Source organism: Plecotus auritus (genome assembly GCF_963455305.1).
Source record: "Plecotus auritus genome assembly, chromosome: 11".
NCBI lineage: Eukaryota > Metazoa > Chordata > Mammalia > Chiroptera > Vespertilionidae > Plecotus > Plecotus auritus.
In genome coordinates, this window is record NC_137777.1 from 15,877,948 (window position 1) to 15,904,415 (window position 26,468).

Sequence of the window (26,468 nt, forward strand, 5' to 3'; positions counted from 1 at the left end):
CAAATTCTTCTAACTTTTTACTGTTAGGCAAAGTTGTGTGTTTTTTAACTGACACTCTTATTCACTACCTTATTCGGTGTGTTTGACAACGTAACATTATACTGTTACTCAGTAAATATTTATTGGATTTCCACTCTGTTGCCCGCACCAGGGTGCATATTAACTGGGATCCTTCCCCATTTGCTATGACTATGCCAGTGGGAAGGAGTGACAGGCCTGAACAAATGAAGTCATAATTAGTTGCAATTACAAAGCTTGCCTTGATGGAAAAGTACCAAGTGACTTGAAAGCATAGCATGGGAGATGCTAACCTGGTCTGGCTCATTTTCTCATCCACCCTGGCTCTCGTTGGATACTTTGCACCCAAGAGGGTTGTAACCAATATTGAATGGTATAAAGCATTGCATGTGGTTTAAGGTGCCTTTCTGTCTTTGTGATCGGTTGTTTGATGATCTCTATATTTATTCATACAGTCCACAAATGGTTACCCTGTGTTGTCAGTGTGTGTGTGTGTGTGTGTGTTTCTGTTAAAAACAATTGAAAGTCAAATGATCTTTTGAAACGGCATTTAAATTCAACTGTATAGGACCTGAATTTGTAGACGAGGTTTATATACTATGCGGGAGAGTGGCAGTAGATTCTAGTTTAACCTAGATGTATGCTTCAAGTGGAAATAGTGGGAAAGTGGATCTCGGATACTTTTCTTAGGCATAAAAGTTCGGCACTGACACAAGAATGTGATTTCTGTAGCTTTTAGTCCAGAAAGGTGGGGTTTTTGTTTCTGTTTTTGTTCTGCTATGTGAGGAATTCATTGCTTTTCACTTGAAGCTTCATGATCGCTTAGAAAATGAGAGTGGGACAAGAGCTGAGAGAGAAGTATGACATGAGGTGGGGAAATTCTGAGGAGGAAATTGATGGCAAGGCAACATGTAATGCAGAAGTAGAAGAAAACATAGGAAGCTGTAAAGACAAGGAAATAATGGCAGTAAACCACAGAGAACCCCGGGGTGGGGGGTTGCCGTGGGAGGGGGGCTGTGCCCATAAAGGAGGCATCTCTGCTTCTACAAGTTTCTTTATTTTTTTTAAATAAATCTTTATTGTTCAGATTATTACAGTTGTTCCTCTTTTTTCCCCCCATAGCTCCCCTCCACCCAATTCCCACCCCACCCCATGCCCTTAACCCCCCCGCCACTGTCCTCATCCCTAGGTGTATGATTTTTGTCCAGTCTCTTCCCGCACCCCCCACACCCCTACACCCTCCTTTCCAAAGGAGAATAGTGGCCAGAGGTAGAAGAGCAGCCACAGGCCCTTCTCACAGCCCTTCCAGGCCCGTTGATATTTGAAGTATCTCAAGTCCGTGCCCTTTCTGGCCTTCTTCCCGCTCTGCCCGCAGTCATTGTATCCTGGACTCAGAACCGAGTCAAAGGGAAGACGATGACCAAAGGTTTCTGACCTGCTGTCCGTCAGACTGAGCTCTTCATTTAACCGGTCGCTTGTAAAACTATCTTACTGGAAACGACAGGGGGTTAGCCTTACATACTTCAGTCCCAGCAATAGATTAAAATAGATTTTTCAATATATTAAAATAGATTTTTCAATATATTAAAATAGATTTTTCAATATATTAAAATAGATTTTTCAATATATTAAAATAGATTTTTCAATATATTAAAATAGATTTTTCAATATATTAAAATAGATTTCTTTTTTTTAAAAAAAGGTTATTTAAGAATCTGTGTTCAATTTGACTTATTCATTTGGAAAGTAAGTTACATGTTCAAACGTCCATTTCTTATTTCTAACTGAAATGGAAAACTGAAGTTCATTTCCTTTCTCAACCAAGTGTAATATTCTAATTCATATATAGCACAGTTCACAGTTTTAAAGTTATACAAGGTCTTCTCTTTGAATCACATTCTAGGGTTTAATTTTCACTTCCAGTTAAATCTCTTTTGTTTTATATTTTGTAATAATGAAACAGTGGTTCACATTCTGTGTATATTTGAATAATCTTCATGTATTTAGATATGAATTAGCTTTATTATTCTGAGTTACACAATCTCAACTGTAATAAAATTTCCTCACAGATTCTGGATACTGTAGTATTCCTCTGTTTAAGCCTCTCAATCATATTTAGTAATTATTTTTTGTGTGTGTATTTATTTTTATTTTTGTTAATCCTCATCCAAGGATATTTTTATATACTAAACTCAGGTAAAATTCCATGGCATTTAAATTCCATGCCTAAACTTTTAAGTGGACTATCAAACTAACACTGAACACTTTGATTTTTAAAAAGTATTAAAATTTTAAATATTCAATCAATATGACTGTGTTTCTAATAAAGGTTGTTGTGTAGGTTCTATGGACTATTAAAAATTATACAAATTATACAGAAATTCTACAAATCAAACCCATCATGATTATGTCATCTCCTTTCTTTTCCACACCCAAGTACACCTTTGAAGAGCTGCCTGCTAAAATATCCTTGTTTTAGCATAATGAATTTTCAGTAACCTTTAAGCGGCAGTAACAAACACAGAGGCTTTTCTATTCACATTTTCAGAAATTGAGTCCCCCGAAACCTATTGAAACTTGTTATTTACAAAGATGGGTTTCCAAGAGCAGGGATACCAGGAGAAGCCACAACTAGAGAAAAGGGCAGCATCATTGCTCATGGAAAGCTTTCGCACCGTGCAGACAATCCTTCTGTAAAGGTTAAAGAAATGCCAGCATCTGAAGCATCACTGGGCAGCCCCAGTAATTTCTGTAGATCTGGGGCATGGTTTCTAGGGGTGGCCAGTCTCTTGTTTCACTCTAAGAGACAAAGAACGGAGCCACGCTGCATACCTGTGCATACCTGCACACTCCTCTTTACCCCAGGACGGTAAAATCTGTTCCCAAACCAGTCCAGCTTCTCAGGTGGCAGCGCTCTCTGCTCTCTCTCTCTCTCTCTCTCTCTCTCTCTCTCTCTCTCTCTCCCTCTCCCTCTCCCTCTCCCTCTCCCTCTCCCTCTCCCTCTCTCCCTCTCTCCCCCCCTTCCTCCCTCCCTTCCTCCCTCTTTCCTGTGTTCTTCTATCCACAGTTCCATCTGAGGCAGGAGCTGTATCCATCTCAAGAGCCCTTGGCCCCATGTTCTATACGCTATTCTAACGTGCTTGCGTCTGTGCTATCTTGCATTGCCCCGGCAACATGTGCTGCCTTACTTTCGGCTTCTTCGCTGTTATTGACTCCCGACCTCGCCTCTGCAGCTCTCCCGCTCTGGCTTGTTTTCCTGTTCTCCATTCTGAACTCACCCTAAGAACTGAAGTAAATGGCAGATTTCCTATGCATGTCTCTCCTGGTTGTAGTAAGCTGTGAGTCAGGAACCATGCAGAAGGCTTCCCTGACTGGATGGGAGCCTTGCCCGCCTGCCATCACCATCACTATAACCATCACTATAACATTGCTATCTGTTCCTGCTCACTAGTCCTTGCCTGGCTGTCAATCACAATGGGCGTGGTTGCGTTCTCCCAGGCTTTAATTTGGTGCTTTAAATTATTGGTTTATTTATTCTCTCCCTGCTGTGAAATGATAGGCACTTTTCATAGTAACAGTATCTCTGTAGCTATGGAGACACAAGGCAAGCCTTTCCATAATGAAGAAAAGAAAAAAGTATGTAAACATGATATAATTTTCATATTAAGGAAAAATATTAAGCAGGAATAATTGAACGACCGTCATTTGACTTCACCAGGCTTTCTCTCTAACTACTGTTTAGAAGTTATATGTACTTGAGAATTGATATCTGAACGGCAGAAACAGCGCATGGCTTTATATATTTCTCCTATTTTATCATGAGCAACCTTCATAAATATTTACTTACTACAAGCAGTATGGTTATTTGACATAAGGAAGAAATGCAATAAATTCAACTGGTGAATTTATACTGAAATATGGTTCTATAAATTAGTCAACAATATGTTTAAGTATACTTCACTGTAATTATGATCAGTAATATACCATATTTCATTTGCATCTAAAGGAGATAACATTTAAAAAAAAACTTGAATTGCTTTTCTCACTAGTGGAATAAGACAGGTGGTAATATCATTTCATGAATGTGAAACCGAAGCAAAAATGTTCAGTGGACTTCTTGAGTAATAATGAAGTAAAGAAAAAGCCTACTTCGTTGTTTTAAAACACGATCACGCTGCCTTTGTACTAGGAAAATTTATTTTAAATTTATAACTATATTGTACATAGTAGCTATTTTTGTAGGGAGTACATTAGAATAGCAAATTTATATACCTTATCTGTAATATATTTACTTTTTCAGCACTAAGCTGATTCTCTGCTTAATAAAATCTCCCAAATATATGGTCAATTTCTAGCTTTTACATGTCAACTAAAACGAAGTGCTACTGAGAAATTTTTGTGACATAAATGACTCTAAAGGTAAATTAAACTTAAATGCTGAAAGATGATCTCCTCCAATTAGTTATGCAGGCCAAGAAGGAAGAATCACACACTGGGTGTGTAGATACAAGGCAGTGACAGACCGAGGCACAGTGGTATTTAGCAATAGTGTGTCCCTCATGCATTTCTCGGTGGGCCTTGCGTTCTTGATTCTAGGCTTCCGGGAAGATATGAGAGCTGTAGATAGAAACCCTGATGATGATGGTGTCTACCACATGGAAGCAGAGGAGCAAAGAGGATGGGCCAGAGTCTGAGGGATTAGACTTTCTATTGCGACGGTAACAAATTACCACAAATGTAGAGGCTCAAAACAACCAAATTCACGATCTCACACGCTCCGTCGGTAGAAGTCCAGACGCAGTGTGGCTCAGCTGGTTCTCTGCTTCGAGGCTCACACGGCCAAGAGCAAGGTGTTGGCAGGACGTGCTCCTTTCTGGCGGCTCTCGTGAGGACTCCTCCTCCGGGCTCCCGCTTGCTGGCGGAATTCCATTTCATGCCTTTGTGGGACTGAAGGGCACTCCCCATTTCTTTGCTGGGGATCATTCTCAGCTTCTAGGATCGTTCCAAAGCCAGCAGTGGCGGTCAAATCCTCAAGCTTCCAATCTCTCTACCTCTCCTCCTTCCTCACCTAAGTGTATATAGGACTTATCTGTAGAATAGTTTCTGCGCGTAGAATAGCTAAAAGGGCATGCTCATTTTTAATTTAGAAAAAATACTTGCAAATAACCCTCTAAAAGTACTGTGCCATTCATATCCTCTCCGAGAGATTCTCAGAGGGCTTATTTTGACCCACTCTTGGCCATATTAGTGTTAATTTCTTTTCATCTTTGCCAGTCTGGTACAGATTTTCACTTTGACTTTATTTAGTACTCGACACTGAATACATCCTTTGATTATTGGTAAGGTTAAAATATTTCCACCACCTACTGGTTTATTAATTATTTTAATTTATTTTTTTCCTGTGTAATCTTGTTCTGTCTGTGCCCATTTTCCTGGTTTTGTGTCACATTTGGTAAAACCTTCCCCGCTCTTCTACTATAAAATTTTATTTTTCATTTTGACATGTGTATGAGGTTTTTATGCATCTGGAATGTCTTTTGTAGATGGTGAAAAATAGAAATCTAAACTTATTTTTTCCAAGTAGTTAGAACTAGGTAATTCATTGAATAACCGAAACTTTATTTATATAAAATCCCATATTTTGTATATTTCAATTGTTTTTATTTTTATTGTTCTTGGATTTTCTATTCTGTTCTGTTGATTTGAGAAGTTGAAACAATACCATCATGTTTTAAATATTAATTTTGTTTTTGGTGTTTATTTTACTAACTCATAGGTCAAGACTATCCATATCTTATTCATCTTCAAAATTCTCTTGGCTACACTCATGCTTTCTTTTCTTGGAAAACTGTACAATTAAAATTGCATTAAAATTTATACTAATTTGGGGAGAATTGGCATCTTTATACTATTGATTCATTCTATTCAGACTTATAGGCTGTCTCCATTGATTAGGCTTTCTATGTCCTTCAGTAACACTTTGTAATTTTTTAAAAATATCTTGTGGCTCTGTCACACTTCCTAATTTCTATCACTGTATTCATTAGTTTCATACTCTTTTACTAATCCTGAATCTAAACAGATTGGTTCAAAGGAGACCATTCTAATTGTAAAGTACTTAGTGATGTGCGTGTGAGCTTGGACGAACTAAGCACATGACCCTTTCTTGTACATTCAGAACCTGAACACACATGTAAAAACAGTACCTGTTTTTGACAGATGTGAAACCACCATTTATTTGTAATAAATAATGACACAATCTTTTTAAAAAAAAACACCTATTCCTAGGTATTTTGTAACGTGTATTACCATTGGAAATACCATCTTTTTTCTAATACATTTTCTAAGTGGTTGTTTTTAATATTTATTAAAATTATTGATTTAAACAGTGCTTTAAATCTTGTATGAGGCTACCTTACTGATCAATTCTAATACTGTTTTCTCATTAATTCTACTTAGTTTTCCCTTTATATTTTCTAAATACAACCTCAGATCTCCTGAAAATAATTTTCTCTCTTCCTGCAAGGTACTTTCAAGGTGCCTCAGCTCAGATCCATCACAGATTAATTGGATCAGTGACTTGAGATATATTCTGAAATGATGTTTCACTTATTCTCTACTACTTTAGAAAATGGATCAGTATGACTCTCTGCTTTTTTTTTTAAAGGGATGGAGGAGAAGCAGTGTTTTTTTTTTCTTTTCCCAACCCAAAATAGGCATTATATAAGTCATGTTGTCAAATGAGAAAGTAAAATTGTTTTCACTTGTACTGTATCCTCTGTAGTTCTTTGAAACATAAACTTTAATCTATGATTCATTGCTTTTTAAGGTCATGGTACTGTTTAATGTATTTATATGACATTGGGTCTTTGGCCAATCTAAGATCTATTTCCAGCTACCAATATTTTCAAAAGCATGAAGAAGTAAATTTTTAAAATGAATTAACAAAGTGACAGGAACAAGGACAAAGTGATCAGAAGCAATATTTATTAAGGGCTTCTATGTCTGTTGCATTCTAACTTTTCTCATTTAAATGTGTTTCTGGTTAAAAATGGACACTATCAGACATCATAAAAATGAAATTTTTTTCATCTAAAGTAACATTTCCCAAAGTGTATCCTATAGATCTTCAGATGCCAACAGATAATAAACAGAAAACTGATGTTTTGTGGACAAATGAGTATAGAAAATGTGGGTTGAACAGTTTTAATATGTGGGTTTTATAAATTGCAAGACTTTATAAAGTCGTTTGTTATGTTTATGTGCTTTGTGACTTTTCAAAAGAAAGATACAATCTGTAATGTCTCCATGAGTCATTTTGACCGAGTAATTTTGGTCTGTGAAGCATATCTTAGAGTGAATATGTTTTGGAATACTTTGGAAAATACCTAAACATCTTCAAATGTAAATTGTAGCATGTGCTTTTAAGAAAACGTAGAGTTAGAAGAAGTAGACAAAACACTTTTCTCTGATTATTCAGCTGTATATCTCATTGATACCTAGTTGCTTATCTGTAGTTGCATTTTTCATTAAGCGGGTTGACTAAGAACCAAAATGGTCCTCCTCACTGGTTTAAGTATCTCTGATCCATTCTTGAACTGAATCATGAAGACACTATTCAGAACCACCTGGGTGGTAATTAGTGAGGTGAGAGGTGTGGTAGGAAGAGGAGAGATGCAATGATAGAGAAGTTGGGGGGCAATAAAGGTGCAGTGATCTAGCCAGAGATGAATTGCTTTAATATAAGTGATACCTATGGCAAATACACTTCTCAAGTGCAAAGACTTTCTCTTTTCTACAAACTATTATTTCTTTTTTATATATGTTTTAATTGATTTTTTTAGAGGGGGGTGGAGAGGAAGAGAGAGAGAGAGAGAGAGAGAGACATCACTGTGAAAGAGAAATATCCATTGGCTGCCTTCTGCAAACCTCCTACTGGGCATTGAGCCCGCAACCCGAACATGTGCCCTGACTGGGAACCAAACCGAGATCCTTTGATGCACGGGATGGTGCTCAACCAACTGAGCCACACCAGCCAGGGCTTAAGTTATTATTCTTAAAGTATCTACACTTAACTTTGTGTGATCGTAGATTAAGAACTTGTAGAGAGAGAACACCATTTGTTATAACTCTTTTATCTGCCTCATGACATCTGAAACAGTACCTTTATTGGATAGCATGAAAGATGATGAAAACTCTCACTGACTGTAGTCTCAAGTGTCTGCAATTTCTCTTTTAATCTCTGTGTTGGGAAGTGTTTCCAAATAAATCAATGTATAGTGGTTATTAGTAGTTGCTATTGAATGACTTTTTTATTTTATTTTATTTTGGTTAACCCTAAAAGATTCAGTAAAAATTTAAATAATGTGATAAATTTCTATAAATCTTTAGTTAATCAAAGATTGATTTGTGGAAGTAATAAAATTAACTGAGATTCATCTACCTCCTTTGAAAAGTACTGTGTTTAGGAACTCTCTTAACATATATGTACACAAATACATATCATGCTATGAAGTCAGATTCTAGCAAAAGTATATAGTAGAGAAGAAATAAACAAAACTCATGATCTGTGGAAGAGTTTTTTTTCTTTTTTACTGCTGTTATTTTTGTGTATACTAATAGTACTAGCTACATCTGTTCTGACTGGTAAGTTGTAAAATATTTTAAGTGTGAATCCTGGTTTGTGTTAAGTATAATTGCCTTATTTGTATCTTTTTATATGTATGAATAAATGAAAATGTGTTTAAATTTATTTAGTTACATTTACATGTCATGCCAGGAATCTAATTACAACTCAATAACCCCTGAAAATAAAGCATAAAATCTTGCTTTAGTAATTAATTACATTTCATAGTAAACAAAATTAATTTGTTAAAACTTCTATGGTTTTTCTTCCTGGTAATAGTGGGTTGCGTATATATTTTTAATTATCCCCGATCTCTGTAACCTTTCAAAGCGTCGTTTTGTCTTCATTTCTTTCCTGATTAGAATGAAGAGCGATTCAACATGACTAAATAATACATAGGTGTTATTTCCAAAGGGCCAAAAGCCAATCATTCTAGATGTGCCCGGATCAGCGTGATCTGTAGCCCAAAGTCCTGGCAAAATTCACTAATGCAAATAGTAAGCCTTATACTAAAAATGTGCCTTTGACTATGGAAATATAAGGAGAAATTGAAGAGATCTGTCATTTCAACTTGAAATGATATAGTCAACATCTAAAGGTTCAAGTCTTTTGTTTTCTTCCTCACTAAATATCTTCCTAGTTATAATTATTTCTACCACTCTTTTTTTTTTAAGTTTTCAGTTACAGTTTACATTCAGTGTTATTTTTGTATTAGTTTTAATTGTGCGGCATAACGGCTAGACAATCTTATCCTTACCAAGTGACTTCCAGTGCCCACCTGGCACCATGCATAGTTATTACAGTGTTATTGACTGTATTTCCTATGCTGTTCCTCATATCCCGTGACTGTTTTTATAACTACTGATTTGTACTCCTTAACCCCTTCATCTTTCTCACCCAGTCCCCCAAGCGCCTTCCCCTCTGGCAACCATCCGTCTGTTCTCTGTATCTATGAGTCTGTTTCTATTTACAGGCGTCTGACTTCTAGCATTGCCAGGGTAGGGAGTCGTGGGTGAGGAAAAGGTAGGGGAGAATCAGTAATTCCCTTTGTCTATAGGGCCGACTACCAAGGTTACTCCATTCTCAGAACTCCAAGGGCTCTTCGCGGCGTGTGTAAGCCTGTGGCCTTAATGCCTTCCACCACCTTCATCTTCTTGTTCCTTTAGGCCTTACTTACTCGTGGTTTGCTGATTGGCAGTGCAGAAGAAGGGTTCTCCCCGTGAGGCCTGATTGTTTTCCTGACCTGTAATAGAGAGTATTTGATATTCCATCTCCTCGGCCTTTTACCTGTTCCAGGATCAAGTCAGGATCCAAGAAAGCCCAGCAGGACTCCAGCGTTCTGCTGGTGTTCCCGAAGTTTAGGAAAGGATATTATTCAAAGGGGAAAGAATATCTCGAAGGAAAATAAAAGAAAGAACCTATTTCCACAGGGAGGTCTGGGGAAAAGAAAAGGATGGGAAGAAATAGCGTTGGCAGACTGAGCAATGGAACAAAACCATAATACTCATCTCAAGTCTCAAGTTAGAGGATTTTAATACTCTTTCTCAGAGGAAATCAAAGGGTCGCCTTTGGAGAAAAAGGTGATCTGTGCAAAAGTTATTATATGGTTCTTACCTTTTCCTTCACAGGCTTAATGAGGCAAACTTTTTGCAGAAATGTAAGTGTGGAAATATATGTTCTTGTAAGTTCCAAAAGAATTCATGTAGGCACTTTGTCATCTTCTCGGTGAGAATTTCTATTCAGTGCTTATAGTATGAGCAATGTAATAATGACACTCTATAGTGTGTTTAAGAATAAATCTCAAGGAACCTCGTGATGTGACAGCTCAATAGTTTCCTGCTGTTGGTGAAATGTCAATGCAAAGTTCAAAGAGGCTAGAAAATAAATGTGTAGGTGAAACCGAACCATTTCAAAGCTGGAGTCTTTTATTCTGTCACCATGCTCACATCTAGCATAGAAATGTAACTATTTTTATTTAGATTGTGTACCTACTTGCAAACTAAATCTCTTGCTTTTAACATTAAAAGTAACATGTTGAGTAGTTCTTAAAGTTTTCTTTGGAGGCATGAAATCCATTTGTTTGGCTGAAGGTGTTTTTATTGCATTATTGTAAATGTCTTTGTCAATAATTAAGGAAGTAAACGTAATCATATTTTAAGTATGTTATTTATTGTTTAGGAATCGTGGGATTTTGTAGTCGTAAGACCAGCCAGGCTCTTTAAGCTTTTACTTTGGTAAAATTTACTGGGCTTAATACAAAACGCTTCTCTTTCCAGTGAACACCTTCCAACATAATACGTACTTCTTTTTTTTGTTTTTAATATATTTTATTGATTTTTTTACAGAGAGGAAGGGAGAGGGTTAGAGAGCTAGAAACATCAATGAGAGAGAAACATCGATTAGCTGCCTCTTGCACGCCCCCTACTGGGGATGTGCCCGCAACCAAGGTACATGCCCTTGACCGGAATCGAACCTGGGACCTTTCAGTCCACAGGCTGACGCTCTATCCACTGAGCCAAACCAGCTAGGGCCACACGTACTTCTTTGTCGGAAGTTCTTATTACTAGGCATTGAAATGATACAGAAAGGTTTATTAAAAAAACAAACATATTTTTATTGTGATCCAGTTAAATCAGAGTGATCCAATTAGATCAGAGTGATCCAATTAGATCAGAGTGATCCAATTAAATCACAGTGACCCAATTAAATCAAGGTAACTCAATAAAATCAAGGTGATCCAATTAATTCAAGGTGATCCAATTAAATCAAATTTAGTTAATGCTAGTAAATCTAGTTGATTATGTACACTGCTCCACTCCGATCTGAAACAGTGCCTGGGACATGCCAGGCTTGCAATAAGTATCTGTTGGAAAACATCCGAATTGCTACGTATTTCACAGCTTGGCAGACCCGAAACAAGCAGTAACAGCCAGCATGCTGTCCGTTCCTCTCCACAGCAGTACATTCAAAGAGTCATAAGTAAGTAAATTCTAATTGCTTTCTAGTTCTTAACTTTTTTCTCCTAATGAAATGCGTTTACTAAACACATGGATGTACCCAGATTTAATGAAAGCTTTTAAAAAAATAAACAATGCAGAAAATAAACTGTTGGAGCAAGCCCAGGTTTTAGATATAATTTCATCACTTTCGCCCACCAAAAAAGTACACCATAATTGTGCTCATTCTTATTTTCATGAGTAAGCAATGTGTATTTTTTGGATTTTAAAAATGAATTATGCATTTCAGAACTGATCATTAGGGTATACAGTTGAAAACTGTAAGCTTCTAAAGAACAGGGATCCAAAACAAAATGTGCTCAGTGAAGCAAAAAAAATTAGTCATTACCAATGCCCTCCTAGATTTGATAATTATGTCTTAAATTAAGAAAGCTAATCATAAGTTAAGGGCCATCTCAGTATTTAACTCTACATATACAATGGTCAGGACTTAGTTATTCAATCTCAAATGGTGTGTTTTAGGGTATGAATTTTGGCAATATTGGTTTTCTGATTTGTTGTGGGTTTTTTTAACCCTCACCTGAGAATATTTTTTATTTTTTCCATTGGTTTTTGGAGAGAGGGGGAGAGACAGAGAGAAACATCCATGTAAATCAAATCAATCACACCACCAATGAGAGAATTCTGTATTTAACTCTAGACCTACTTGATTCCAGAACTTGAGCATCTAACTACTACGCATACTACCGTAGAAGTGGTCTTTACCTTTGGTTGACTTGGTGCTATTTGTGTCCAGCCAACAGCTCTGGATTTTTTTTCTCTACATACTGTGTCCAAAATAAATAAGACATTGCTCTGTTCCTAAGGCTTGAGTCTTGTTCTCTCTGCTCTTTCACCCTTGGCAACTTAATCACTGCAAAAATGTCTCTTGAAGTCTTCCCCAGTGACTTTATAATCTGAGTTCCCACACAAAATCCTCGTGCAGGCACTTGCTGACTGCTTTTCATCTTATCCTGATGACAAGTAGGCCTGTGGATGGCTTCACAATCTATTCGCCTCTCCTTCAGAGACCAAGTAAGTCTTTTCTTCTCCTTGTGAAAGCACAAGTGCACACGACTAATAGGACATTTCTTTCATCTTTTCTCTTTCTTTTACTCCTGAACTCTACTGGTACCTTTTTAAAAACATAACCACTTCAGTCAGCCTGGTTTTCAAACCTCCCTGTCTTGGGCTTGCTCACCATTGATCAATTAATTCTCTGATCACCGGAGTGAACATGTTTCCTGTGCTCAGTTTGACTTTGGGGCATCACCCTTCACACTCATTCTTTCCAATCCATGTGTTCTGCTGGAATTGGCCTTCCCCTGATGCTAGCGTGGACACTGCTCCAATCATGTAGTTGGATCAAGATGAGCATGTGATTGATGATGAGCCAATCAGATCCTTTAAGGAGACTTGTGCTACTCAGCAAGCTTCACTCTCTCCTGAGAGTGTAGGGCCTAAGGATGATATAAGCCTGAAACTGCTGGTGGCCATCTTTTCCTCAAGTAGAAAGAACCTTGAGAATGGACTCTGCACAGAAAATGCAGTATCGAAAATGGAGACACAGATTCCCGACACCATGGTTTAACGCCTGCATCAGACGATCCCTAGCCCTGGCCAGTGAGGCTCAGTTGGTTGAACGTGCACTGAAAGGTCACTGGTTCAATTCCCAGTCAGGGCATATGCCCAGGTTGCAGGCTTATTCCCCAGTCAGGGTGAGTGTGGGAGGCAATCGATCGATGTTTCTCTCTTCTCTCTTCCCTCTCCTCTCTCTCTCTCTCTCTCTCTCTCTCTCTCTCTCTCTCTCTCTCTCTCTCTCTCTCTTCTCTCCTTCCCTCTCCCTTCTTCTCTTTCTAAATCAACAAACACATTTAAAAAAAACATGCTTAAAGTCACCTCAATCTTTGAGCATCATAACCATCACTAGGGAAATCCAGAGTAGATCTCTGTACTGTTACCAGGAGAAAGAGAACACCCACCCTTCAGTAAGTATCAATAGTATATAGACGGGTGTTAAGGAAGGAGGCAGATATGAAAACACGAAGTTTCAGACCTTGCCCTGAGCTGGCCTGAGGGGTTCCATGAAAGTTCTTCAGGGAACACCATGGAAACTTCAAAGCAAGACAAAGAATAGCTCTGTATCTGAAATAAGATTTCTGAAGAAAGGCTCTGTTGCTAACAAAAGCAAACAAAAATCCTTTGAAAAGCATCGACACAACATTCATGTTAATTTTTCTAGAAGCCCAACATCTTCTATTGCTCTTCACCTACTTGTCTATATTTATGCCTCCAACTACCTTTCATTTTTTTTTTTTTTCCATTTTCCCTCTTGGGGCTCCATATACTCTTCTCTCCTTTCTCATGGGAGTTAGCTAATTCAGATGTTCAACAAAATTCAAATTCAGCAAATATTTGTTGGGTGCAAGGTAGTGCTATGTGCTGTATTTTGTAACATTCATGAATTCTTTGAACTCCCTGAGAGGTGGGTAGCTATTTATATTTGTGTTTAGTGAATAAGGTAAAGTGATCATCTCAAAGGTCACTGGGCAAATTGTCGATAGAGCTAAAAATACAATTTCTACCCTAGTCAGGTGTAATACAAAAGCCTGAAGTTTGGGAACAGACAGGCTTGGATTTGTATCCTGATTGGTCACTTTATTTTTGGAACTTGAGCAAGTTATTCAACTTCCCGAGCCTCAGTTTTCTACCCATAAGATGTAATACTCTCTACCTTGCAATGACATATGTGGATTATATTAAATAATGTGTTAAACACATTAGCATAGAGTTGGCTCAGGAACCATTAGTTTCCTTCTACTCTACCAGGAAATACCTGTGTTCCTCTATCCAGGAGGATTTGCACATAAAAGAGGTCTCTGTTACACGTTAATTCCCTTTAAATACTGTTTTCCATTTAGATGCTCATACATGTAGAACATATTGTGCTATAAGTTGTAATATTTAGTCATTTTATTATTGACTAGAGGCCCAGAGCATGAAATTCGTGCATGGGTAGGGTCCCTAGGCCTGACTGGCAATCAGGGCCAATCTGTGGGGCGACCACCGGCGGGGCGATCAGGGGGCCCCCGCTGGCACCTGCCTTGGCTGGCCTGGGCCTGCAGGCTGGGGGAAGCTCCTGCATTGAGCATCTGCCCCCTGGTGATCAGTGTGCATCATACCGCGACTGGTCATTCTGCCATTTGGTCTATTTGCATATTAGGCTTTTATTATATAGGATAAGACTCTTGTTGACCAGCAGAGAGCAAAGGCCCATTACTGTGGGTTCTCAACCGGAAGACTCATAAGAAAGAATCAACATCAAATTATTTTTTTAATCCTGTTCAAGAAAGAGGAAGACTTGCAGACTTTCAACAAATTGCAACTTCTCTCTAGTCATCTGTATCTGGAGAGAATTCTATTTACAACAATTAGATAGTTAGGCCTAATGCACACTAGGCACTGCTCTAGAGGCTGGAGATACAGTGTGAACAAAGTGGACCATGTGGGGAGGGGAGAGGTGGAGACTGATGACCCATTCATCCTGTCCCCACCCTTTATGGCCCTATGCTTGCTGCATTCAATCAAATCAGATTAAATTTAGTTAACTGGATTAAATTAAATTGATCAGATTCAATCAAACCCTGAGATAAAGTTTTAATCCTAGCATAAGAATCAATTTTTGAAATAGTTTTAAGAGCACAATGAAATGTATGTACTTTGTCTTACTTTTTTAAATATTTGACATAGGTTTAGGATCATAAATCCATACTTAGAATTTTAAATTGTTAGGTAGATCAGTACTCCCAACACTCATTTAGTAATAACACTTAGGGTTTCTGTATTATTCCAGAACTATCATATGAATTCCCAAAATATTCTCAAAATAAACTTTAATTCATTTCAATTTGATGTCTAAGAGAAGGAGATGGTCATGAAAGCAAGTGAACAATTAAGGAATAGAAAGAACTCAACATCACAGGTTTAAATGAAGCTATTGAATTAAGACATTTTAGAAATATAAGAGTTTACATTTCTATTGTATTTAATTAAGTGGCTAAAAAAATGACATAGTTAATTCTTATGTAGTCAGTGCTTTAAAAATGACTTCTAGTACTGAACACTGCAGGTGATAAAAGTGAGAAACATTTTGATTTGCTTTCTAATAAGTTGGAGGTATGAAAGATGTGTTCACAACATCATTTACTTTGTTGAATTGGTTAAGCCATAATTGCATTTTGTAGAGCATTTTAAATATCAAAAAATGTAATCTATGAGTAATGATTTAGAATGCTAATGAAGAAAAATCAATTCCAAAAGCTGCAATCCACAGTAATAGTAGTCAGATGATTCATTCACATTCACCATGGAAGCTGGTATTAGCAGTTTTCACTTTAAAATAGTTTCTTTTAACGAATAATGAAATAAGAATTAAAGTATGCCAGTTGGTAAGAAGCAGCTCCTTTATCAGAATTTATTCAGATAAAAGAGTGTCCTTAAGCAAAGCAGCAAACTAAGACCTATTGTGGTAGGCCCTGGAAATCCTAATAATGTCATCAAAAAATAAAATTCCTGCCCTTAAGAAACTTAAGTCTTATGTATATTAAAATGTATTGACAAGTGTGTTTTTTAAGAGCCTATCTTTAGAGAGAATTCACCTTTCTTTAAACTGGAAGCATAATACCCACCATTGGTGTAGAAACACCAGTTTTTAAAACAGCAGAATTAGAAAATGCCACTCGATTTGTGGATAATCACTTTAAAGCTAAACTTTTAGAATAGAAAGAGACATGATTTTTTGAGACAGCAAAGTTGTATACGATGTTTTAAAAATGTAGAATAGATCTAAATAATGCTAAGCAACTTACTTAAATGTTCACAAAAGTGACGGATGAAAGCTTTTGAAAGCAATGTAAAGCTAAAGACCTTAGGAGACTTAGTTCCTCTCAAAGCATGTGATATTACAGTACTTTACTGGGGCCCCAGTGCACGAAATTCATGCATGGGTGAGGTCCCTAGGCCTAGCCAGCGATCGTGGCCTATTAGGGCTAGGCCAGCCGGGGCCTGCCGGCTGCCAGCTGCCAAACAGGGCCTGCCGGATGCAGGGAGGAACTGCAGGAGGTTGTCTGTGGGAGTGCACTGACCACCAGGGGCAGCTCCTGCGTTCAGCATCTGCCCCCTGGTGGTCAGTGCACGTCATAGGAACTGGTCATTCCAGTTGTTCTGGTCGTTCCATCATAACGGTCGCTTAGGCTTTTCTATATATAGATGGATTAAGGCTGACATGCAGAAACCTATTTAAATGATCAGACAAACTAAGTTAAGAGAGCAACTTAGGACTGAAAAATGCATTGAATTTTTGACACAAGTTTTAAAAGTTTTTTTTTATGCAACTAGAAACTAATTTTCATTTTAATTATGCTAAGTGAAATAATTGAAGCAATTAATCCATTAGAAATTACTTCTGAAGCATTTAAACTTTAAGTTTTTGCTTTGGTGACTTGTACAAAGAATGGTTACAGCTACTTCTCAGTTGAGTAAGGGAAGAGGCAAAGCCGAGTTTGAATATTTTAAATTGACACTTACTACACCTACGAAGTGGCTCTACAGTCAATACCACAAGTAGTTGAGGCAGATGGACTCTTTGCCTTCCATTCCACCCACAAGAAAATGCTAGATTCAAGAGAGCAAAATTGTTCGGGGACATAAATTTATCCTGAGTCCATCTAGCCACTTGAATGAAATAAAAGCTGTGAGCAGTTATTCACAAATGGACTTACGTAGACACAAAGACATTAACCAAAGAATTTATATGCATGTATGCATAGCCCATAGGCAATAGTGTAGTGAAGGCCGGGGGTGGAGCAGGGTCTGGGTAGAAGGGGGTGGGGGAGGGCTGGGGGATATCTGTAATAATGTTAACAATAAAATATATGTATAAAATAAATACAAGTATACCGTAGCAGGCGTCCTCAAACTACGGCCCACGGGCCACATGCGGCCCGCCGAGGACATTTATCCGGCCCGCCAGGTGCCGCTGCCTGTCCTGCTTAGCAGCCGACTCGTCCCGGACCCGCAGTGCGCATAGGAATTTGTTCATAGTTTTTTTTTTTTTAACTATAGTCCGGCCCTCCAACGGTCTGAGGGACAGTGAACTGGCCCCCTGTTTAAAAAGTTTGAGGACCCCTGCCGTACAGTATCCTATATAGTGAACCTATCTAAATATACATCATTAGGGGGAAACTCAGAGCTTTGTAAATGCATGTTACATTTTAACTGTCTTTGTAACTTTCACATATAATCATGAAGAATGAAATCTAGGTGATAAACGTATGCCCTAAAAGTGGAATTAATGAGCTTGAGGTGGCTGCTTTGTCAAGTTTGACTTAATCATGAACCTTTCTTGCCTGACATGATTCTGTTATATTAATGTGTAATATTTGTGTGTTCTCCCTCAGCCTCCGGGGAGTGTTGCAGAGGCTGGTGTTAAATTTCTATGGACAGTATTGGTGAAATTTGAATATATTGAAAATGTGTGCGCCAATAGCTCTCTGACATACAAATGTCTGACGGAAACTTGGCCTCAGCCTCTCAATCCTTCGCCTCTGGAACACCTGGTTTTAGAAAAACCACTGGGCCTTTTTGACAAATCTGAGTTCGGTTTTAGAGGAAAGAGAGAAGCTGTGACAAAGCTGGGACTCCGGAGAACTGAGCCAGGAAAGATTCTTAGGAGAGGTTTGTTTTTAACATAAGAAAGTCTACCAGTTCCAGATATTTTTAAGTGTCACTTTTAACACTGCTAGAAATTTCACCAGTTAGTTAAGAATATTGTTGTTTGAAAATGAATCTATCTCTGAAAGACAAATTTATTCCACCAGTTTATTTTCACCCTAAAACCGGCCTGGTATTAGCCATGCTCCCAGAGTACAAGCTTTCATTGGAGCTGGGAGGACGTGCAGCTGATGATTTGGAATCTCTGAGTTTCATAGTCACTATTAAATGAGATAGTTGCACAACAACTATAAGGTCATTGCTATTATTACCTCCCATTTATGGATGAGAAAGCTAACTGATCCATAGGGGGTTGAAGTCATTGCCCAAAGTCACAGAGCAAGGAAGTAGAGGGGCTGGGCTATATGCTCCAGCCTGTCTAATTTCAGAGTTCACACCACTAACCACTGTGCCTTCACAGCTCCTCAGGAAGGGTAAGTCAGCATCTGACCAGGCTGTATGGAGATGCCCACGCAGTAAGGAGGCCAAACTTCCTGTCCCTCACAAGGAGGGATGGAAAGTAGGGACTGTCTTAATGCTGTTTGTGAAAAAGTAGCAAACTACTAAGGCTGGGAGGGGCCCAGTGACCTTCTCTGCAGAGAGTGCAGAGAAGTTATCTGACCTCTTCAGAAACAAATCAGGGGGCAGAGAGAGCAAATGATTTGCCTAAAATCACATATCTGTTAAAGAGATATCTAGTTAATGATAATCTAAGATAAGAACAGGCATATATGGCTCTGGCAGGTTTGGCTCAGTGGATAGAGCCAACGTTGGCCCACAGACTGAAGGCTCTCGGGTTCAATTCAGGTCAAGGGCACATACCTCCATACCTGCCCCCCTGGTCAGCAGGGGGTCGTGTGGGAGTCAACCAATGGATGTGTCTCTCTCACATCTCTCTTTGTCTCTCCTCTTCCCTTCCACTCTCTCTGAAAATCAATGGGAAAATATCCTCAAGTGAGGATTTAAAAAACACACACACACAAACATATGAACTTGAAATGTTTGCAAGGGTCTGATGAAGGCTCTCTGTCAGTTTCTCTGGTTGGAAGAGGAATAAAAGCTGGGCCTGGCTGACCATTTTCGCTAGACCCAGCCAGCCCATCTTTTCCTCATGCATAACCAAAGTCTTTGCCCAGCTGCAGAGCGAGCAAATAGGAACTGGCAGGTTTTATTGGAGGGAACATGAAAGGTAAAATGAAACTTGAAATTACAAAATCCAGTCTAGTGTATTCCTAACAGTTATGTAGATGTAACCTGATAATATAATAATAATATTTAAAATTTAAATTATTTAGTATTACTCCATGAGGGCAGCAATATTTGTTCATTTTTGTTCGCTGTTATATCGCCAGTAACTAGAATAGTGTCCGGCATGTAGCAGGCACTCAACATATATTTACTGAATTAATATGCATCATTTTTCTTATCTGTAAAATGAGAAGTAGCTACTTTATAGGGTGTTAGGAAGATTGAATGAGGCAAAGTATATGCAGTCTATAACATTAGCTATGATCATCATCGGTGTTTTACGTAAAGGGCCATAATTAATATTAGAGTTCAAATATTCATTCTTTCCCGGCATTGTCTAGCTCTTCTGCTTTTAGGATTCATGACTTCGATCATTAGAGATTTTCCCCTTCATTCCTCAGTGAAATCTTACCACTGTTTTTTAGCCTAATCAAGAAATTATTTTGCTTACTTCCATTGACATTTTTTTTTTGTTATAAGATAAAGGCAAAAATTATAATAAATCTCATTACAAAAATAATCATGCAATCTTTCTTTTTTGATCTTCTCATACCCTAAACATCTTTTGACATTGTCAACCTTTGTGAAAGTTTGGGTTAAAAACTGCTAAAGAGTAACATCTGCTGTGTAGACAGCAAAAATACTTTGGAAAACGGAATTCACAAAAGCTTACGGTTTATTTGCACCATATTGACATTAATCTGGGGATGTGAGAAAAGATTGTATATTTTGAATTTCATATTCAAGTCAGGGTAATTGCCCAAGACTAGTAAATACTTTTAGCAATTTGAAGTCAGGATTAAAATGTTTACTATGTGGGTTTTATCTCTCATGACTGAAACGCAAAGATATTTTGTAACAGCAAAAATAACGTAAATTTTAGGATTCTGAGACTTGGTTTTGATAAAACAAAATATATCCACAAATATTTTTACTCAGCATAGAATTGTTTATGGCAAAGAGGAATAGTCCAAAGTGGCAAAGGTAATTGACATCATTGTGAAGCTTGAGGTAGAGACAATACCCATGTTATCGAGAACAAATGTATATCAAGACAAAGAAGTCCACTCAGTCTGCAGCGTGGTTCTGTAATCGACCCTGAGCAGTTCGTATCTTTCCCAGCCAGCCCTTCTGCGTTGACTGGAAAACACTCAATTGTGGCTGAATAGCAATCAATAAGAGTACTTTTTCTACTTCTTTTTAGCATAGCCACCTCAGGGCCTTCCCGTGTGTTTTTTCCACCACTTCCCAGAGGGCCTTACTTCCTCTGCTCTTCCCTTTGCTTTCTCATCTTCATCACCTAGTTTGCATTCTCATCTTCATCACCTACATCATTTCTAGCACAGAAAAGGGCAAGACTGCCAAAGGCACAACTGTGTTTCCGATTGAACTTATCCGTGGTCTTGACACACTGTATGACTACTTCATGTAATGACCTTTTTATGTATTCACGTAATTAGCCAAGCCTCTGTTTTAGGAAACTAACAAACCTTAAAATTTTAGTGATTTTTTTTTTTTTTTAAGAAACTATTACAAAAACTGATATATAAATGGCATATAATTTTCTTCCCTGTTAAAAGTGATGGACTGAAATACATGTATGGCTAGGTAATATTGATATGTTTTGATTTTTTTTTTAAAGGCAAATATAGATTTAACATTAGCATATAGTTTAAGCGAACATTATGGTGTTAAAGATTCATTTTCAGTATTTTAATTCTGAACCAAATAATTGACTGAATAGTTCATATTAGAGCTCTCGTCTATGTTTGTGTAACTGTGTATGGTAAGGGGCACCTGTGATGCAGTCTACAGGGCACTGAACCTGAAGTCAGATCATCTGAATTTGAGTCTTGCGCTTCCATGTTCTGCTTAAGCAAGTCATTTAATACTATTGACTCCATTAGCTGATTTATAAAGAAGAAATGGTGACGTTCTCAGGATTGAGGTAAGAATTAAGTAGCGTAATTGGTGTGCTATTTTCATATTTATCAAATAGAATGCTGTGATAGTATATGCAATCTATCTCTAGATATCTTTTCTTCAAAAAGATTATTTTTCTATTTAATGGTAGAATCTTTTTTTCAAGGCCATATTTTGCTCTTAGAAGGCAATTTATTGTGTATATTTATGACTCACTTTTTTTCTCTAACCTTCCGGTGAATAAGAAAGTTAAAAATAATTTGAATACTGGATTATAATGATTCTGGAACTACACTTAGTTTTATATAATGAAACTATATAGCGGAGCATCATTTGAGAACTATATCCAAAGCCATTGGAATGTATATTCTCATATGGAAGAATAACATTTCCAATCTTATATCTTCATGTAAATTTTAAAATTCCTTTGGAGGTGATAGTACTTAGAATGGAATGAGGAATAAGAAATAAACTTGTTAAAACATATAAACCAGAAATATTATTTACTATACATAGGAAAAAAGTTGAGCATAGGACAAATATATTTGTAAATTTTCTCAATAAGTTCAGTATATTCCGCAAGTTATTCAAGACGAGAGGTCTCTGGCCATCATGGTGGTTTTTCTGTCTGAAACTATATGCCAACACTCTTCTTTCTCCTTAACGCTCTCTTTCCTGAAATAAGGTGGTTTTCTTCTTTCTTCTCCAGTCCTCCCTACTCCTGCTTGTGCCACTCTCTGTCACTTCTCCGGATCTCTAAGGTCCTCACATAGGAAAAAAATATCAAAAAGCTTCCCAGCACAACCTTGTTCTGAAACTGCAAGAGAGAAATGGTGCTCATGTAGCAGCAGATACACCTGGACTATTCCAGACTAACCTCCTCTTGGTGTATAAAGCCAGAGAAGGCAGGACCCAAACCACTCAGACATACAATCCCTGATAGAAACCCAAGATATGCCCTTGCAAAGTGACTCTCAGCCATCATTATGATGTCCCTGGATGCCAAAATAAAATGTTTCAATCCTGGCCAAATATTTTCCCAAGATTTCCCTGCTCCAATCCCTCTTCCTTGATACTTTCCTCTTGATCATAACTCAGTACACATACGCATGTACACATACATACACATATATACACATATACATAATCATGTAACTACATGAGCTATACTCTGATACTTTATTTCATTTTATTTTTTTAAATGTTGATTAAAACCTAATACATTATTTTCATGACTCACTAAAAAATGTTTTTTAATTAGATGACTGATAAAGAGCTTTCAGTTTCCAATGTTCTTTGATTCCCTTTATTCTCACAATGAAATGTTTACTTAATGAGAAAGTTTCTATTCTCTGAATAAAAGCAATGTGGTATGAAAAAGTGCTCATAGCATTCCTGGTTTATCAATGTTCTATTGAAATGCTCCTTTTTTAGGAAGTGAATAATAAACAGGAAATTGGACTGAGAGTTGTAGGAGTATTGATGAGAAAAGACAAAGCCTGTCAGAAAAACGGGCAAAAAACCTGATGATTCTTTGTAAGCAACCAAACGTCGTTATTATGGGATGGCAATCTTATTTGTACTGAAAGTTTCCTAGTTTTGATAAAGATGTGAGAGCTTGTATGCATTTTTTGTACATTCTAAATTGTGATGTCCCAAGGCCAAAATCGATAACATACCTAGAGAACCGTGTGTGATCTGTCCTCAGCTCAGCCTCTTTCTCTCTCTGATCTCCCTTCCTTCTCACTCCAGCTACCCTGCTCTTCGCTGTATCATGTCACACCTCAGGGCCATGGCGCTGGAGGTTCTCTTTGCCTCAAACTCACTCTTCCGCACATGTCTGAATGGCTGACTTCCTCTACTTCCTGAATCCTCTGTTCAAATGTAGTCAGTGAGGCCCACTGACTGCCCTTTTAAATTGCAGACTGCCCATACCCCTTAATTTAATTTTTTTCCATTTGCATGTATCCCCCCTTTAACACTATATAATTTACTTATTTATTGTATCTCTCCCCGTCTTAGGATGTAAGCTCCCAGGAATCTTTTTTCTGCTTTGATCACTCTTGTGTCCTAAGTGTTTACTAAGGTACCTGGCAAATCTAGGAGCTTAATTAATATTAATTGAATAAGTGTTTGAATCTCTCAGGATAGCGAGCAAAGAACTTGGGAGATATATATATATATATATATATATATATATACTGAGAGATTCAAACACTTATTCAATTTACTCAGGAAATCCTTATTGTATGAAAAGAACCATTTTAGATTGTATAATTTGCATTTTATAGAGCACTTTGAATTCCCTATTACACATACCCAACAGTTCAGCTGTGACAGGTTAGGACTGGAGTCATTGTACCCTACGTTGCCACCCGCCCTGGATAGGAAATAGAGTGGATGAGTAGCTTGTCTAAAGTTACAAAAAGGGGGCAGTCTTCTGACTCCTATTAAAATGGAATTGCAGTTGCTTTACAGTCTGGGGTAGAGATTTGCAGTTTGCAGAATGGAACATGTCATTTCACTTATAAACTGTTTTCTATCTGGTATGTCTGTGTTGCTTCCAAGTTTATGTTAAGAAGATGTTACCTTTTATTTAGATGTTGAAGCCTTACAGCGTTTATTGTCATTCATGGCAACAATAGGTAGCAGATTATTTAATTTGGAGGAAGAAAGCATTAAAAATTTATGAAATTAAAGCAAAGTTGATCAGTATCATAGTACTTTTTATTGTTGGCGCTTTTTCCGGCTCTTGATTGTTTTACAAAACTTTTCTCCCTCTGTTGACTTTTTATCCTTTTAATAGAGGAAAGGTAAAAGTGGAAGCTTTAATTCTAGGTTTCGTGAAACTTGTTAAGAACTGGGAAGCTTTTGTGTAATGAATTGGGGGAAATTTCAGTATTTCCGGTCGATGCATAAGGAGCAGTAATATTGTATGCGAAACTGAGGGAAGGGAAAGTGACTTTCAGAAACGTGCCTGCTCTGTTACCCACCTGCGATGCCTAACGTAATTGCATCTAATCAATCACCATTCTCTGGCCCTAACCACGCGGGCCGGGGCGGGGAGGGGGGAGGAGACAGCACGAGCTACTCAGGTCCAAGCAGCCTAGACCCTGCGGTGCGGACTCCCGGGCCGCCGAGGTGCTGGGCCGCCTCCCTCCGGCTGCTGATTGGCGGACCCCGCAGCATCAGCAGCACCTCCCGACGCGCGGCGGGCAGCGAGCCTCCTGCAGCCACAGCCTCCGGGATCCTCAGCGCCCTCCCGGCGAGCCCGCGGACTCACCCTGCGAGCAGCTGCGTCTTCGCCCGCCGCCGCCCCCGCCTTCATCCCCTCTCCTTGGCCGCTGCCCAACAGGTGGAGGTCCCGGCAGCCCAGAAAGCCACGTCTGGGCCGGGCCGGGGAGGCGGGGGCCAGAACCCCAGGGTCGCGCGCGGCCCCATCCCGGCCCCCCGAAGCGCCGCGGGCGCCGCGCCCCAGCCGCCAAGACGCCTCGCATCTTGTACCGCGGGAAGAGCGGGTCTTCGTCCAAGATGGGCCGACAGGGTTTGGGGGGCGCCGGCGCCGCGGGGCGCTCCATGCAGCGCTCCCAGAGCCGGAGCAGCCTCTCCGCCTCCTTCGAGGCACTGGCCGGCTACTTTCCCTGCATGAACTCCCTGGAGGAGGAGGAGGAAGGTGAGCCTGGAGTTGGGTTTTCTGTCTGTTTACATCTCGAACCTCGGGGAGTCGGTAGTTGGGGGGTGGGTGGGGGAGAGAACTGTAAGAAGCAGGGTCCCTGCCCCTCCGATCTCGGAGACTGTGATGGGGCGGGGGAGCCCCGGAGCGCGCCACCTGAGCCAAGTTCTGGCCACTGGTGGTTGGAGAGCTCCCCAGCGCCGCCTTGGGCAGCTGTTTTCCTAGTGCGTGGACTTACCAAGCGCTTTTAAGTTGAATGGGGATGGGTACTGGTGGGAGGCAGGCGGCGCCTGCGGGGTGCTCCCCGCTCTGTTTTTGTTTACCGTCATCTTGGTATTTGCATTTAAGCCCGAGGACGGAAATGCTCAAAAATTCAAGGTAGCAGCAAAACTTTGAAACAGGCGTCCCAGAATGCACAGGTGAAGGCTGACACCACCAGAGGCGGGTTGTGCTGTGGAGACTTGGAACTTTGTTCACAGGGCACACAATGCTGTGACTCTGACCACTGGTGGTCCGTCTCTGGTGTTGGAGCGATGCCTTTATAATTAAGCTCATGAGAAAAACAGGCGAGGGGACTCACTGTTTCAAACTTTTCACCAAGTGGTTTCAAGTCCTTCATAAAGTTTTGAATAACACAACATGTTTTCTTTATAAAGAACTTCCCTGTAAGTTTTAACTGACACTAAAAATATAATTTGTAACTCAAAGTAAGAACTGACTGCTGAATAATAATAGCGTCCCAACATTGGAGATACTGTTTATTAATTTATTGATATACTAGTTGTAAATTGTGTTCGCCTTTACCCATAAATACAGAAGTTATCATCATCATGTAAACCCTATTGTACATAACGGGATTTATTGTGCCTTTTTTCTGTGACCATCAATGATTTCTTATTGGGGAATCTGTAGTGAGGCTTGGTTTGGAAGAAACTAACTACCTGCTCTCAGAAGAGGTAGAAATAAAGTTTTCCCTCTGTTTTGCACAGTGGGGAACAAGGAAGTGAAAGACAAAGGAGGAATAGTGTGTCTGAAAGTGGCCTTCAAAATAATTGGCTAGTTAGAGCTACCCAAGTTCCTTCCAGCTTACTGCTGCAATATCAGGTTGCTATTGATCAATACAGGTTTAATATCAGGGTACTTCCCTAAACATGGTTTAAACTTTTCATGGTAATCCTTTGCTGTTCTTGTGTGCACGTGTACATTTCATTTA

At 38.9% G+C, this 26,468-nt stretch overlaps 1 protein-coding gene across 38 annotated transcripts in view; it reads left to right on the plus strand.

Annotated features, from left to right (window-relative positions):
* RIMS2 (regulating synaptic membrane exocytosis 2) overlaps positions 1-26,468 on the plus strand; it is a 366,091-nt gene that overhangs the window by 316,682 nt on the left and 22,941 nt on the right. The window contains exon 1 of one of the 38 annotated variants that reach the window (XM_080646619.1): positions 24,771-25,255. The exons of the other annotated variants lie outside the window; for them this stretch is intronic. Coding sequence (XP_080502745.1) covers positions 25,114-25,255 — 142 coding nt within the window. The 5' untranslated portion in view covers positions 24,771-25,113. Of the gene's footprint in view, positions 1-24,770; positions 25,256-26,468 lie in introns of those variants that run through there. 38 annotated transcript variants of the gene reach the window in all.